Source organism: Antedon bifida, chromosome 11 (genome assembly GCF_963402885.1).
Source record: "Antedon bifida chromosome 11, ecAntBifi1.1, whole genome shotgun sequence".
In the NCBI taxonomy this organism is placed as follows: Eukaryota; Metazoa; Echinodermata; class Crinoidea; order Comatulida; family Antedonidae; genus Antedon; species Antedon bifida.
The window spans coordinates 5,240,174-5,255,097 of NC_136236.1; the positions used below are offsets into that span (position 1 = coordinate 5,240,174).

General features: G+C 34.6%; 3 protein-coding genes across 3 annotated transcripts; all 3 read right to left on the minus strand.

The window, feature by feature from the left end:
• Positions 1-3,575: 3,575 nt before the first annotated feature.
• Positions 3,576-6,930, minus strand: LOC144855938 (methyltransferase-like protein 27). The gene is made up of 5 exons (XM_078713901.1): positions 6,786-6,930; positions 4,480-4,602; positions 4,096-4,231; positions 3,885-3,977; positions 3,576-3,784 (listed from the first exon to the last, which is right to left on the minus strand). The coding sequence occupies exons 1-5, from the start codon at positions 6,888-6,890 to the stop codon at positions 3,597-3,599; spliced, it is 645 nt and encodes a 214-aa protein (XP_078570027.1). The 5' UTR covers positions 6,891-6,930; the 3' UTR covers positions 3,576-3,596.
• Positions 6,931-8,875: 1,945 nt separating this feature from the next.
• LOC144856380 (methyltransferase-like protein 27) lies at positions 8,876-12,013 on the minus strand. The gene is made up of 5 exons (XM_078714380.1): positions 11,760-12,013; positions 10,352-10,474; positions 9,871-10,006; positions 9,643-9,735; positions 8,876-9,539 (listed from the first exon to the last, which is right to left on the minus strand). Exons 1-5 carry the CDS (start codon positions 11,862-11,864, stop codon positions 9,352-9,354), a joined length of 645 nt encoding a protein of 214 aa, XP_078570506.1. The 5' UTR covers positions 11,865-12,013; the 3' UTR covers positions 8,876-9,351.
• Positions 12,014-13,712: 1,699 nt separating this feature from the next.
• On the minus strand, positions 13,713-14,922 carry LOC144856383 (peptidyl-prolyl cis-trans isomerase-like 1). Its single transcript, XM_078714382.1, has 3 exons — positions 14,788-14,922; positions 14,177-14,331; positions 13,713-14,065 (listed from the first exon to the last, which is right to left on the minus strand). The coding sequence occupies exons 1-3, from the start codon at positions 14,844-14,846 to the stop codon at positions 13,761-13,763; spliced, it is 519 nt and encodes a 172-aa protein (XP_078570508.1). The 5' UTR covers positions 14,847-14,922; the 3' UTR covers positions 13,713-13,760.
• Between the last annotated feature and the right edge of the window lie 2 nt (positions 14,923-14,924).

Here is a 14,924-nt window from a genome sequence, read left to right on the forward strand (position 1 = left end):
GAAATCCGTAACTGTAAAATAACTGGTTGTGGTATTCTGATAATAATGGTTGTATTGTATTCGGAACAATAGTAACGAAACGAACATTCTACGCTTACTGCACTTACTAATACCTATTATACTGGCTTAATGCAACTAACCAAAGAAAGCCTTTGACACAGTCAACCATAACATTCTTCTCTCCAAACTTCCCCTCTATGGCTTCTCTTCTCTTGCTTCTACCTGGTTTAAATCTTACTTAACATCACGTAGTCAGCAAGTACTATATGGCAACACTCTATCTGACACTAGTTCTGTTTATGCGGGAGTCCCGCAACTCCATTCTTGGACCTCTCTTATTCTCCTTATATATTAATGATCTTCCCTCTGCACTTTCTAATCTAGATAGTAACATACACACTGACATATATGCCGATGACGCTATTATATAATATTACAGTAACACATCTTTACCCCTCATCGAGGAAAAACTAAATATGACTTTTACTCACCTTTCTTTGTGGCTCAATGCTAGCAAACTTTCACTTAATGTTCAAAAAACTAAATCTATGTTAATTCAGGCCCGTAGCCCCCTTTTTTACAGCGAAGCCCCTTAACCGACTGCAAACCCCCATCCTCGAAAAGCCCAATACCTCACCCTCATCTCCGAAAATCGTCCAAATACGTGCCCCACAGTACAAAAAGTTGTTCGTAAATTGAAAAATTCGTAAACTCGTTCGGAATAACTCATACAGTACCTTCTTCCCTGTATGAGCGTACTTCGAGCGATGCGTGTCTGTAAATTTCTAAGAGTTGCAAATGAATTGCCGATTTTAACCTGAAAAGTAAATGTTTGGTCCCTGCAATTAACATGATATTGACGCATCTCACAGCGAGCTGGGGCACGAACGATTCGTACAAAGGACACCGCCAGACAACTGCGTACCAATTGTTTAGATTTAGATCCAAATACTTAGTGTCCGAACCACCCCCTAGAGGTATATTCAGAGCGTCATTTCGACGATCGAGCATTCTCTACTTCTACGGAGCGCCATTTATGCCTTTATTTACTTCCGAAATAGAAATAGTACTACGGTAACTGGTTCAGTGGACCAAATTTAGCACCAGTGAATAAAAGTTTATGGTAGAATAAATAAATAAATATGTTTTAAGCAGATCTTGGAAATTGAAGCATAATTATGAAGTCGAGTTTTTTAAAACCCAACCTAAAATTCGCATCTGGATAGTTGAAATTTAACATTATAATTATCAAAGGTGATATGATAATTCTAATTGTTTTCTAAATTATAGAAATATTAAAATTAGTAAGTAGGCTTTTGTGTGCTAGCTCTGTTTGTATTTCACAATTTTGTTTTGTTGAATTACCGTCACGGCCGCGTGCATTGCATGTCTCACACTTGGGAAACAATCACCATTGTATGGCTGGTCCTGAAGACTTTTATATTTCGTTTCATAATTTCCGGAGACTAAGCTTTCATTCTTAGCTCTGCCCCAACCATGGTAAGCTTAACTGGAGACTTAATATTTAATTTCATATTTCAATATTTCAATAAATATTTTTTTTTCAAAATTGTCTTTGCTCAGCCCCAATCATGGTGGGGTAGTGAAGAATCTTATATATCATGTTTCAAAATACTATAGGTGTCATTTCTGGGGACCTTGTAGCTATTTTAAACAGTTTGGTAAGCCCTGCGTTGTTATTCAAATTTTTACTCTTTTTTTTGGCTTTCGCTACATGTATTTGATCTCGTAAATTTTATGTTTAGCGGCCTCAATTTTAATGTAAAAAAAGAATTCATTATCTTCGTTACGCGTTACGTGCTGAGAAGAGAATGTATCTCTCATCATAGTTTGGTATGCCGTTCGTTGTTATACAAATGAGTTTGTGCAGGTGTAGTAGGAAAGATGGTATTGTTAGTCATTCGCGGTCAACGCGCCCCACCGTTAAATTTTGATTTTGTTAATCAATGTTGCAACATTGGTAGCGAAATGTCCGATTCTTCATAGTAGTTGGTGTGTATGGCCGCGCCGTCCCAGAATAAACATGTTTTAAACAGATAGTCTCCGATGGTTTTTGTATGAGGTTAATGGAGAGTGAAATAAGATCAAATATAGAACATTTGCAAAGATGCCGATTTCCAGACCAATTCCGCTGGCCGCCGGGCTAGGCCATAGGCATATACGAAGTCGAGTTTTTAAAGTAGAAAACCCCACCTAAAATGTTGAAGTCGCATCTGGATATTGAAATTTTAACATTATCATAATTATCATAGGTGACTATGTATAGTAATAAGTATAAGTAAGTGCATTTCTGGGCTCTATTTTCATTGCTCTGCCTCAACTATGGATGGGCTAGTACTGGAGACTTAATATTTAATTTTATATTTCAATGAATAGGTGCACTTTCCGGGGACAAGCTCATATATTGTCCTGGTGAGTCTTATATAGTTTGTTTCATTCAAATCATGTAACGCCATTTTTTCGGGCGGGAACCTACTGTATACAGCTCTTTTTTTTTTCAAAATTGTCTTTGCTCAGCCTTCTTAAAAGTTTCAGTTTTAGGGATAGGGGCGACAAATTTCCTCTCACTGACACTTCGGGTACATCGATGATTTAGAATTCTGGCAAGACGCAGGGCAAGGTATTCCGGAGCAAGACCATTTGCAGACCTGTAGGCAAGGCAGCCCAGTTGTAGATGCATAAGATCTTGGACTGTATGAAGATTTAAGGTGTTGTAAATGTTAGTTCGTGGTGTGAGAGGATGAGCTTCAAAGATAATGCGAAGTGCTCTATTTTGAATGGTCTGTATTCGGTCAATATTCGATCTGATTCCCCAAACACTACATCAATAGTCAATGTGTGGGAGGATTATAGTGTTATAGAGGAGTATGGATGTGTGTTTATTAATGGAATGACCGAGCACGCGATAAGATGGAGATGGACAAGCCCAATTTGGAACGGAGTTTATTTACATGAAAAGAAAAAGATAAATTTGAATCAATGTGAATGCCAAGATGTTTCTGTTTGTCAGTTTGTGATATGGGTATATACGAAACGATATTAAAAGTAGTGACTTTTATTTCTATTTTATATCACTGTGCTACCCTGGTGCTAAATCGGGTCCACTTGAGCAGTTACCGTAGTACTATTTCTATTATTGAAGTTAATAAAGGCATAAATGGCGCTCCGTAGAGAATGCTCCAGTCGTCAGAATGACGCTCTGAATATACCTCCCTTCTATACATATCGATTCATTATAACAATGTACCATGAATTTAACGCATTCTCGTGTAACGGTCATGTTCGGTGAAAATAATCATCCGGCAATTTCATGTCTGCTGAACGGAAAAGGCGCATACCATAGCCATGATTATGGATGATGTCATATCATCACCATATTTGGGCACATCACACTTTTCTTTTGGAAAACTAGTTTTATAGTATAGACAGAGCTTAACATTCTAAATAAAATTAAAATCATTACAATTCTGCGTATTTTGGACTGATGTTCACAAACCCTATTGGTTTATTAATATTACTCGTATAACGGAAATGAATTACAAGATCAAAACAGCTAAATTGAGCCCTGCTTTATTTTAAACAACTTGGTGAATATATTTTACAAAACGTTTATCCTCTTCTTTCTCGTTATCCTCTTCTCTACTTATACACTTCCATTTTCCTTCTTTTTCTAATCTTGCTAATTCAGCAAGCATCTTCCCTTCGTTGTACATTGGTTCGACTGTCAACCATTTCAGGCGGAATGAATTGATGACGTAACCACCTGAAAAAAAATGTCACAACAATTATTATTAAAGACTGAGTTAAGGCCCGCATGCGCAGAAAGGCCAAATTAAAAGTTGACTGTAAAAACACGGGCTTACCTGGTTTCAAAATTCGAACCCATTCTGAAAATGTTGAGATAGGCAAGTGATTTTTGGAAAATCCACCAACACAAACAACAGCATCGTACGAATCTATAAGATATTGAAATACACAGCGAATCACTGCATTAGTTAGGCTCAGAAATCTTCCCGAGTAGATTTTAATTTGTTAAGACCTTTTTCTTTTTGCCGGTTTTTTTTAAATACTTACCATCTGGTATATGAAGCTGCTTATCACTTACAAATTCGACTAAGAAGTTAGTGTAGATATTTTTCTTTTTACATTCTTCTATACATTCTGCACTTCCATCAAATGCATCAACGTTTGTGTAACCATATTTATGAAGCTAACAATCAAAGACGCAGAGAATCAACTTAGGTTTTTTTTAATGTTAAAGACAAATGAAATATAGAAAACATTTGTTTAGGAAAGTCCATACAGAAATAATGTTATATCTAAATCGTCGTACGCTTACATCATTGCGTCCTATTAGAAAGTAATTTGACCTATCTCAATTAAGAGATGAATTATCCGAACTTGCATTGCGCCTCTTTGTGTTTCATGAATAGTTAGGCATACTGTACTCCTACTCACCTGTTCTCCAAAAAGACCAGTGCATGCTGCAAAATCCAGTGTGCGAGTTTGTTTATCAGGAATGTACTTTAAAACACTGTCTATCGTCATTGCATTGACAATGTCCATATAATCTCCCATAACCTTAAACAACATTAAGAGAAACGTTCAACTTGTATACTTAGGCCTATATGAATTTTGTTGAGTATGGTTACCCAAAAATACTTGCTAGCCAGGTTAAAAAGAAAACAAAATGTACTTATTTCAGTAACTATAGCTGCAGTAGATGGTACATGTCCTATCAATATTTTAGAGTTTTTCATGCTGCTGCTCTAACCAGCTACGTCCTATGAGGACTACTCATTCAGAAGCTAAAGCAAGCAGCAGTTCTTTATAGTATCTAAGGCCGATAATTTTGCGAGTTTGTATACTCGACTATGATTTATAGATCCCAGCTGCTGGACCCAAAACACGTCTGGGTAAAGAGAGTCTATGGGGGCTCACGGTTGAACGATTTTGGATTCTCACCCTTTCATTGGTTGACGCGAATCAACAATCTGCTGGGAAAAATTTTCTCACTTGTACCACCGTGAAGTCACGTTGTTTCTAGAGGGTATTCAGTTGCATGCCTACAGGTTGAGGTCACACACACACACAGCACATTAAAGTTCAACATTGACCATTTTTAAATGGGCATGTGATTCATAATTAAAGAACTATCTTTGATTTGTATGTATTTTTGCGATTAAAGGACATCGTTTTAATAATTAATCATAAATATATCTGAAGAAAGAACAATGATTAATTTTAAAATGTCGAGCAGCGTTTTTTGTAAGAATATTTCTTGTTTAATAGTACCATAACTCGGTGATCAAACGATGCTGTACTTAATTGAATTCGGATCGGAACATTATTTTCATTTCAAGCATATATATATTTCAAGTGTAACCTGTGCTGATGGTTCAAAGTATATTACTTGTGCTTGTACTAGCTCCATGGCAGGTGATATCACAACATTTTCATTCCTGAAAATTTTACATCTACTGTCTACACTATCAAAATGTATGCGATAAAAAATGAGATGTGCCGGCCCATAATTAAAAAAAAACACGATGATGGCATTTTATAGCATATTTTCCTATGTATTTTTCTATATTTATTGTTATAATTACGGTTTTATTGTATCGTCCTACTAGTCTTATGTAGAAAATTGAAAATAAATAAAAAATATCACTATCATATTTGGGCATGTCATTACCATATTTGGGCACGTCATTACCATATTTGGGCACATCCTACTTGTTTTGTCAAACTAGTTTAATAGTGTATAGACAGAATGGAGGGAGCAGTCGGGCCAAGGACAATGGTTATTTATTGACTGGTTGCATTCACTTTCCATTCATTCACAGTGAGACAACAAGATCAACCGGAGTTTTCGGCATGTATTAAATATAGGACTATTCCATTATTTTGTATAGGGTGTTAGTCAATGTGTTGGGTTGGGTGTACCAGGCTTGTTGAGGCTTCTATTGTTCGTGCCATTGTGCCAATTGTTTTGTATTTCACTGTGTTTGAGAAAAACAAACAACTGCTGCTGTAGTTATCCTATAGCTTTTATTATGTGTCTGTAAATTATATCGTTTTTTACATTATATAACATGTTGTTTTTCTTCTCAACTGTTGTTGAATCAAGTAGCCTCTACAAATAACAAGAAAATATCGAGAAAAAGATTCATATACATATAAGGGCATGCACAAGGAACATATACATTTTTGACTTACTTAATCTATGGGTCATTCCAAGTCAAATCATGGAGGCTGTATATTTCCTCCATGGTCAAATCAGGGAGTTGTTATGTTGTTATTATCTAATAACAACTCCCTGGTCAAATCAACCAATATTCTCGTCACGGATTTGGCTGAAATTTGTTTTAGGATACTTCAATATATAATGATGCAAAGTTGTAGCACTTAACTCGTCGTTTTGAAAATATGGCCTATTGAAGACGGGGTACTATGATCGTCAGAATTCACATAATTTGAGTAATTGAATATTTTTCGTTTTGTAATGTGATATATGACACTTTAAAATTAAGATAAAAAGCTGTAAATTGGTATCTAGCGTCAATTCCCACCATTTAATGCAAACCTGGCCTCAAAATAAGTGTATCTCATATACTTTTCCATTTGGGTACACCCAACACATAGACTAACACCCCTATACAAAATAATGGAATAGTCCTATATTCAATACATGCCGAAAACTCGGGTTGATCCTTATACGACGTTTTCTTTTAAAATAATAATCATACCAGTAGAATAATTACCTTATCATATATTTGCGCATGGTCACCATACAATTTGACTATTGTTAATGTGTCGGTTTCTTCGTACTTGGACTGCCAGTCATCAATATTCACTGGGGCAGACATGTTTTTGTTCCCTTTCTCCTACCAGTCACACATTCATAGTATATTAAAATGGTTATCAAACAAGCAATGGACTGTACCATTATAATGCGAGTTAAAATCAGGTTTGTGAGTTTCTCCCCTTGGTTTAATTATAGTGACCAAAATCTGGAATGATAGTGCTCTAGAAACTATCGTTTGAATTCTCTCAGCTCTACTAGCTGTGGTTCGAATCTCTACGGTGTTTTTTTAAAAATAAATATAAAATGTTTTTTCACGCTGCTGCTCTAGCCCGCTACGTCACAAGAGATGACTCATTTTTTAGCTGAAAACAAGCAGCAGTTATAGTACTAGACACTGACGTTTTTGCTAAAATGGAAACTCGACTATAATTTATAGGTCCCAGCTGCTGGACCCAAAAAACGTCTATTAGGACATGTCATGCTAACATTACAAATCCCAAAGCATTTCTGGTATTTATGAGTCCCATCTGACAATAATACTGTAATTCGCTGTCAGATAATCATTGAATTATTATCAAAATAGTCTATTAAAGTTTTTGTTTGTAATAGGATACTTCACACTTGAAGTATCTAGGCGTGATGAAGTGACCCCCAGACTTGACCTTAGTAATAAAATAAACTAAAATTTTTTGAGTCTGTGTTTAATATCAAAGTTATTCACTTCTGTAACAAAAAAATAATATATATTCACGTATAAAAAGAGAAAAGAACGTTTAATTATAACTCCAAATCCATTGTCTGACGGACAATTTAAGTATTTTTTGCTTTAAATTACATTTATTTTTTCCAGGTAAAATAACTATGATGTGACAATAAAATGACACATTCAAAAACAAATTGGAAATAAAAAATATTTTCCAGAGGGACAATATATCTTTAAAACTGTTACGTCAATAAGCGAGCAGCGTTTTTTGTAAGAAATATTTCTTGTTTTATTTTGAAGAGAGAGTCTAGTTAATTTAGGATAGGCAGGAGCTGGTCATGGAGCTCCATATTTCTAAGTCCAATTTTCGGGCAACTAGCAGCTCCACCCCACCATGAGTGGGCTGGTCCTGTAATTTGTTTTATATTTTAATGTATACATGCGATTTCCGGGAACCTAGCAGCTATATTTTTTTAAATTATTAGCTCCACCCAAATGGTTGACTCGTCCTGTAGATTTATAATTTCATTTCATATAATTATTATATATACGTGTAATTAGTTTCTTTTAACAAAATCTTGTCACCCTTTGTCAATGATGATTGTTTATGTTTATGCTGTTTTTGTTGACAATAAAGTAAAGTATAGTTTCCTAGCATCTCTATTTTTCAATTTATCAGCTCCAACCATGGTGGAGCTGATCGGTGGTCCTAATGTGTCGTATATATTTTGTTTCATATTTCAACAAATCATGTCGTAACATCATTAGGAAACTAAACCAAGATAATCTTTTGTAAATTGTAAATGTGAAGACGCAGAGCTTGCGTTGCGGCTTACGTATTTACATTTAGTGAGTTTAATAGAGCCAAAACTAGACTTATGACTTTTCTCCAAACTATGTAATCCTTTTCCAGATTTTAAATTGTAAAATATTAGATCTAAATATTTTTATATATATATATTTTATATTTTTGCTTAATTTAGTTATTTTCTATATTCCAAATTTTGTTATTCAGACTTTTATTCTCATGTAATATATTTTTTTTTTTTGGTTTTTGTTGTATTTTGTGTATTGTATCTGTTCTGACTGCTGGATGGATCACCCTCATTAAATATGGTTAAAATAAAATAAATAAAAAATAAAAGTCTCTTCTTGTGTAGGTATTGTATTCAGTGGTAAACTGTGAGATTTTCCGTCTTTCAAATTAGTATTCACCTAACGCTGTGACATAAAATAAGATTGTGTTTAAAGATTAATTTTCGCTTTATGTAAATCTAAGCAAACCAAATTATTTCTAATAAGGTGAGGCGGGTGAAACTATTGTTCAACAGAAAAATATAATATGCATTACTAAAATAGAAAGATTTAATTCAGTAGATTCAGAACAAAAAGTAATATGCATGGAATGCGATATATTCATAAAATTAGCGCCCTCTCTTTGACCTCACATCGTCTGCCTTCTATACATATCGATTCATTACAACAATGTACCATGAATTTAACGCATTCTCGTGTAACGGTCATGTCCGGTGAAAATAATCATCCGGCAATTTCATGTCTGCTGAACGGAAAAGGTGCATACCATAGCCATGATTATGGATGATGTCATATCATCACCATATTTGGGCACATCACACTTTTCTTTTGGAAAACTAGTTTTATAGTATAGACAGAGCTTAACATTCTAAATAAAATTAAAATCATTAAAATTCTGCGTATTTTGGACTGATGTTCACAAACCCTATTGGTTTATTAATATTACTCGTATAACGGAAATGAATTACAAGATCAAAATAGCTAAATTGAGCCCTGCTTTATTTTAAACAACTTGGTGAATATATTTTACAAAATGTTTATCCTCTTCTTTCTCGTTATCCTCTTCTCTACTTATACACTTCCATTTTCCTTCTTTTTCTAATCTTTCTAATTCAGCAAGCATCTTCCCTTCGTTGTACATTGGTTCGACTGTCAACCATTTCAGGCGGAATGAATTGATAACGTAACCACCTGAGAAAAAAAAATGTCACAACAATTATTATTAAAGACTGAGTTAAGGCCCGCATGCGCAGAAAGGCCAAATTAAAAGTTGACTGTAAAAACACGGGCTTACCTGGTTTCAAAATTCGAACCCATTCTGAAAATGTTGAGATAGGCAAGTGATTTTTGGAAAATCCACCAACACAAACAACAGCATCGTACGAATCTATAAGATATTGAAATATACACAGCGAATCACTGCATTAGTTAAGCTCAGAAATGTTCCCGCGTAGATTTTAATTTGTTAAGACCTTTTTCTTTAAGATGTATTTGTTTTTGCCGGTTTTTTTTAAATACTTACCATCTGGTATATGAAGCTGCTTATCACTTACAAATTCGACTAAGAAGTTAGTGTAGATATTTTTCTTTTTACATTCTTCTATACATTCTGCACTTCCATCAAATGCATCAACGTTTGTGTAACCATATTTATGAAGCTAACAATCAAAGACGCAGAGAATCAACTTAGGTTTTTTTTAATGTTAAAGACAAATGAAATATAGAAAACATTTGTTTAGGAAAGTCCATACAGAAATAATGTTATATCTAAATCGTCGGTTAGAAGAAAATTATATTAGGATTATAATAGTTTGAATTACGTAACCATTTAAAAAAAGCGATGGAATATTGCTTATCATGGTCAAATCACTTGCGTACGCTTACATCATTGCGTCCTATTAGAAAGTAATTTGACCTATCTCAATTAAGAGATGAATTATCCGAACTTGCATTGCGCCTCTTTGTGTTTCATGAATAGTTAGGCATACTGTACTCCTACTCACCTGTTCTCCAAAAAGACCAGTGCATGCTGCAAAATCCAGTGTGCGAGTTTGTTTATCAGGAATGTACTTTAAAACACTGTCTATCGTCATTGCATTGACAATGTCCATATGATCTCCCATAACCTTAAACAACATTAAGAGAAACGTTCAACTTGTATACTTAGGCCTATATGAATTTTGTTGAGTATGGTTACCCAAAAATACTTGCTAGCCAGGTTAAAAAGAAAACAAAATGTACTTATTTCAGTAACTATAGCTGCAGTAGATGGTACCTATGTCCTGTGTTTTTCACGCTGCTGCTCTAGCCAGCTACGTCCCATGAGGACTACTCATTCAGAAGCTAAAGCAAGCAGCAGTTATAGTATCTAAGGCCGATAGTTTTGCGAGTTTGTAAACTCGACTATAATTTATAGATCCCAGCTGCTGGACCCAAAAAAAACGTCTGGGAAAAGAGAGTCTATGAGTCTATGAGGGCTCACGGTTGAACGATTTTGGATTCTCGCCCTTCTTTCATTGGTTGACGCGAATCAACAGACTGGGAACAATTTTCTCACTTGTACCGCCGTGAAGTCACGTTGTCTCTAGAGGGTATTCAGTTGCATGCCTACATGTTGAGGTCACACACACACATCACATTAAAGTTCAAAATTGACCATTTTGAAATGGGCATGTGATTCATACTTAAAGAACTATCTTTGATTTGTATGTATTTTAGCGATTAAAGGACATCGTTTTAATAATTAATCATAAATATATCTGAAGAAAGAACAATGATTAATTTTAAAATGTCGAGCAGCGTTTTTTGTAAGAAATATTACTTGTTTAATTGGTGATCAAACGATACTGTACTTAATTGAATTCGGATCGGAACATTATTTTCATTCCAAGCATAAATATTTCAAGTGTAACCTGTGCTGATGGTTCAAAGTAGGCCAATGATATTAGACTATTGTGCTTGTACTAGCTCCATCGCATGTGATATCACAACATTTTCATTCTACTGTCTACACTATCAAAATGTATGCGATAAAAAATGAGATGTGCCGGCCCATAATTAAAAAAACACGATGATGGCATTTTATAAATAGCATATTTTTCTATGTATTTTTCTATATTTATTGTTATAATTACGATTTATTGTATCGTCCTACTAGTCTTATGTAGAAAGATTGAAAATAAATAAAAAATATCACTATCATATTTGGGCATATCCTACGTACTTGTTTGGTCAAACTAGTTCGATATAGTGTGTAAACAGAATGGAGGGAGCGGCCGGGTCAAGGACAATGGCTATTTATTGATCATTTGCATTCACTTTCCATTCATTCACAGTGAGATTACAAGCAGATTGATCCTTATAATACGACGTTTTCTTTTAAAATAATAATCATACCAGTAGAATAATTACCTTATCATATATTTGTGCATGGTCACCATACAATTTGACTATTGTTAGTGTATCGGTTTCTTCGTATTTGGACTGCCAGTCATCAATATTCACTGGGGCAGACATGTTTTTGTTCCCTTTCTCCTACCAGTCACACATTCATAGTATATTAAAATGGTTATCGAACAAAGCAGTTCACCGGCCTAGCAATGGACTGTACCATTATAATGCGAGTTAAAATCAGGTTTGTGAGTTTCTCCCCTTGGTTTAATTATAGTGACCAAAGTCTGGAATGACAGTACTCTAGAAACTATCGTTTGAATTCTCTCAGCTCTACTAGCTGTGGTTCGAATCTCTACGGTGTTTTAAAAAAAATAAATATAAAATGTTTTTTCACGCTGCTGCTCTAGCCCGCTACGTCACAAGAGATGACTCATTTTTTAGCTGAAAACAAGCAGCAGTTATAGTACTAGACACTGACGTTTTTGCTAAAATGGAAACTCGACTATAATTTATAGGTCCCAGCTGCTGGACCCAAAAAACGTCTGGAAAAAGAGTCTATTAGGACATGTCATGCTAACATTACAAATCCCAAAGCATTTCTGGTATTTATGAGTCCCATTTGACAATAATACTGTAATTCGCTGTCAGATAATCATTGAATTATTATCAAAATAGTCTATTAAAGTTTTTGTTTGTAATAGGATACTTCACACTTGAAGTATCTAGGCGTGATGAAGTGACCCCCAGACTTGACCTTAGTAATAAAATAAACTAAAGTGACAGAAATTGAGTCTGTGTTTAATATCAAAGTTATTCACTTCTGTAACAAAAAAATAATATATATTCACGTATAAAAAGAGAAAAGAACGTTTAATTATAACTCCAAATCCAAAAATTTTCGGGCAACTAGCAGCTCCACCCCACCATGGTGGGCTGGTCCTGTAATTTGTTTTATATTTTAATGTATACATGCGATTTCCGGGAACCTAGCAGCTATATTTTTTTTAATTATTAGCTCCACCCAAATGGTTGACTCGTCCTGTAGATTTATAATTTCATTTCATATAATTATTATATATACGTGTAATTAGTTTCTTTTAACAAAATCTTGTCACCCTTTGTCAATGATGATTGTTTATGTTTATGCTGTTTTTGTTGACAATAAAGTAAAGTATAGTTTCCGGGGGACCTAGCATCTCTATTTTTCAATTTATCAGCTCCAACCATGGTGGAGCTGATCGGTGGTCCTAATGTGTCGTATATATTTTGTTTCATATTTCAACAAATCATGTCGTAACATCATTAGGAAACTAAACCAAGATAATCTTTTGTAAATTGTAAATGTGAAGACGCAGAGCTTGCGTTGCGGCTTACGTATTTACATTTAGTGAGTTTAATAGAGCCAAAAGACATTGCATTGATCAAGTAGTTCATGGTTGGATTTCCGATCATACCAAAAACGCAAACGTCAAGTAGCGGGCCACCAGTAGCATTAAACAAGATTAAGAACCACACTTATAAAGGTTTAATCTAAACAGATCTTCACTTTGAATCTGATTACACAACAAACAATTATAAATCTGTATTCAGTTTATTTACTCGAGCAAATAATTCGGAGTTGTACCACTTTCAACTTTGTTAAAAGTAGAAGTTGAAAGGGTTTGCAAGAGTTTTGAAGATATTTTTTTTGTTCTTTTATGTATTTTAAATCTTAATTTGATATTAAAACATAGTGATCTGTTTCAATTTACTATATCAAGCTTGAGAACACCGAAGCTACAAGTTGTTGCCCAAAATTGTAAAATGGTTTAGGTAAATGGTTATGGTAAAGGTTAACATTAACAACCAATTAACTACTGGCACCTTATATTTTTCTACATTTAGGGGGCGGGGCTCTTTTCTCCTTATCTCATCTTAAGTGCCACAAAGGGCTTCCTTTAGTCATGTTGATAACATTCACAGACTTCAGTGTTTTTGGGGTGCTAAAAACATATCGAATGTTTTGAAAATTACAAATATTCAAATTTCATTATTGTCTGATATTGGATAAGCTTTTATAATTTTCAAATCTTCCCGTGGTCTATCATCGCTATCCGTCTCGACCATTCCCATACGATTGAGTACCGATATCCCCGAAGATAGACGGCCAAATATCGTATGCTTCCCATCAAGCCACTGGGTTGGAGCTAGCGTTATAAAAAACTGACTGCCGTTTGTATTTGGTCCACTGTTTGCCATCGACAAAATTCCAGCTCCAGTGTGCTTTAAATCTTGATGTATTTCATCCTGAAAGTGCTGGCCATAAATAGAAGAACCTCCTCGGCCTGAAATAACAAAAAAAGAAAAGCAGCAATAGAAAGTGAGTTATGAACTTGAATAGATTGGGAAAAAATATTAAAAAAGGATTAATTTTATGAAAATATTGGCCTACTAACCTGTTCCTGTAGGATCACCACCTTGAATCATAAAATTCTGAATAATTCGATGAAATTTAATACCATTGTAATAACCTTTTCTTGAAAGTTCTGAAAAGTTCCTGCACGTGTTTGGGGCATGTTTCCAGTAGAGTTCAACGACCAGGGTTCCCATGCTGAAGAAGGAGATAAAGAGTTCTTATATATTTAGGCTTAATGATGATTTTTTTAAAAAGTCTAAAGAGACGTGTAGATTGTTTTTAATAAATTGTTTACCCTATTAAATTATTAGTTATTACTTATTAGAATTTTAATATTTTAATAACTGCATTAAAATATATAAATAAAATATTGTTTAAATACATTATTATGTGTGTAGTGTTTCTTTCATTGCTTAGTAGAGTCTAGAGAAGAGTAGACTGGGAGATTGGTCCTTCTAACTAGCTAGGCCTAGGCCGGACTAGAATTATGGTACCGAAATACGAGAACTATGCGATCAACGCCGTTCAATGCAGCTACTTCACACACACACACACAGTTCAGACAGGAGGCCTAGCCTAGCTAGTCATTCACCATCTATTTATAGAAAATATCTTTGCTTGGAGAAACTGATAGAGGATGAACTGGTTTACCTTGTTTCAACTACTACAGATGGTTGTGGAGTTTGGTTACTTCTTTGGTAGGTAGTCATTGTACTTTTGTTTTTTTTAAGGTGGTTTTTAGCTATTTTTTTCCGCGCCGCGTGTGTTTTGTTTTCTTCTTTAGTCGC

Bases quoted from the DNA above. Each gene is read 5' to 3' on its own strand.
- LOC144856383 (XM_078714382.1), bottom strand. From the start codon at position 14,846: ATGACTACCTACCAAAGAAGTAACCAAACTCCACAACCATCTGTAGTA. The intron at 14,332-14,787 runs GTAAACCAGTTC...CTCCTTCTTCAG, and splicing joins TCTGTAGTAGTTGAAACAAG to CATGGGAACCCTGGTCGTTG. The intron at 14,066-14,176 runs GTTAGTAGGCCA...TTGTTATTTCAG, and splicing joins TGGTGATCCTACAGGAACAG to GCCGAGGAGGTTCTTCTATT.
- LOC144855938 (XM_078713901.1), bottom strand. From the start codon at position 6,890: ATGTCTGCCCCAGTGAATATTGATGACTGGCAGTCCAAGTACGAAGAA. The intron at 4,232-4,479 runs GTGAGTAGGAGT...TTTGATTGTTAG, and splicing joins CTGGTCTTTTTGGAGAACAG to CTTCATAAATATGGTTACAC. The intron at 3,978-4,095 runs GTAAGTATTTAA...AATATCTTATAG, and splicing joins GCAGCTTCATATACCAGATG to ATTCGTACGATGCTGTTGTT.
- LOC144856380 (XM_078714380.1), bottom strand. From the start codon at position 11,864: ATGTCTGCCCCAGTGAATATTGATGACTGGCAGTCCAAATACGAAGAA. The intron at 10,007-10,351 runs GTGAGTAGGAGT...TTTGATTGTTAG, and splicing joins CTGGTCTTTTTGGAGAACAG to CTTCATAAATATGGTTACAC. The intron at 9,540-9,642 runs GTAAGCCCGTGT...TTTTTTTCTCAG, and splicing joins GGTTCGAATTTTGAAACCAG to GTGGTTACGTTATCAATTCA.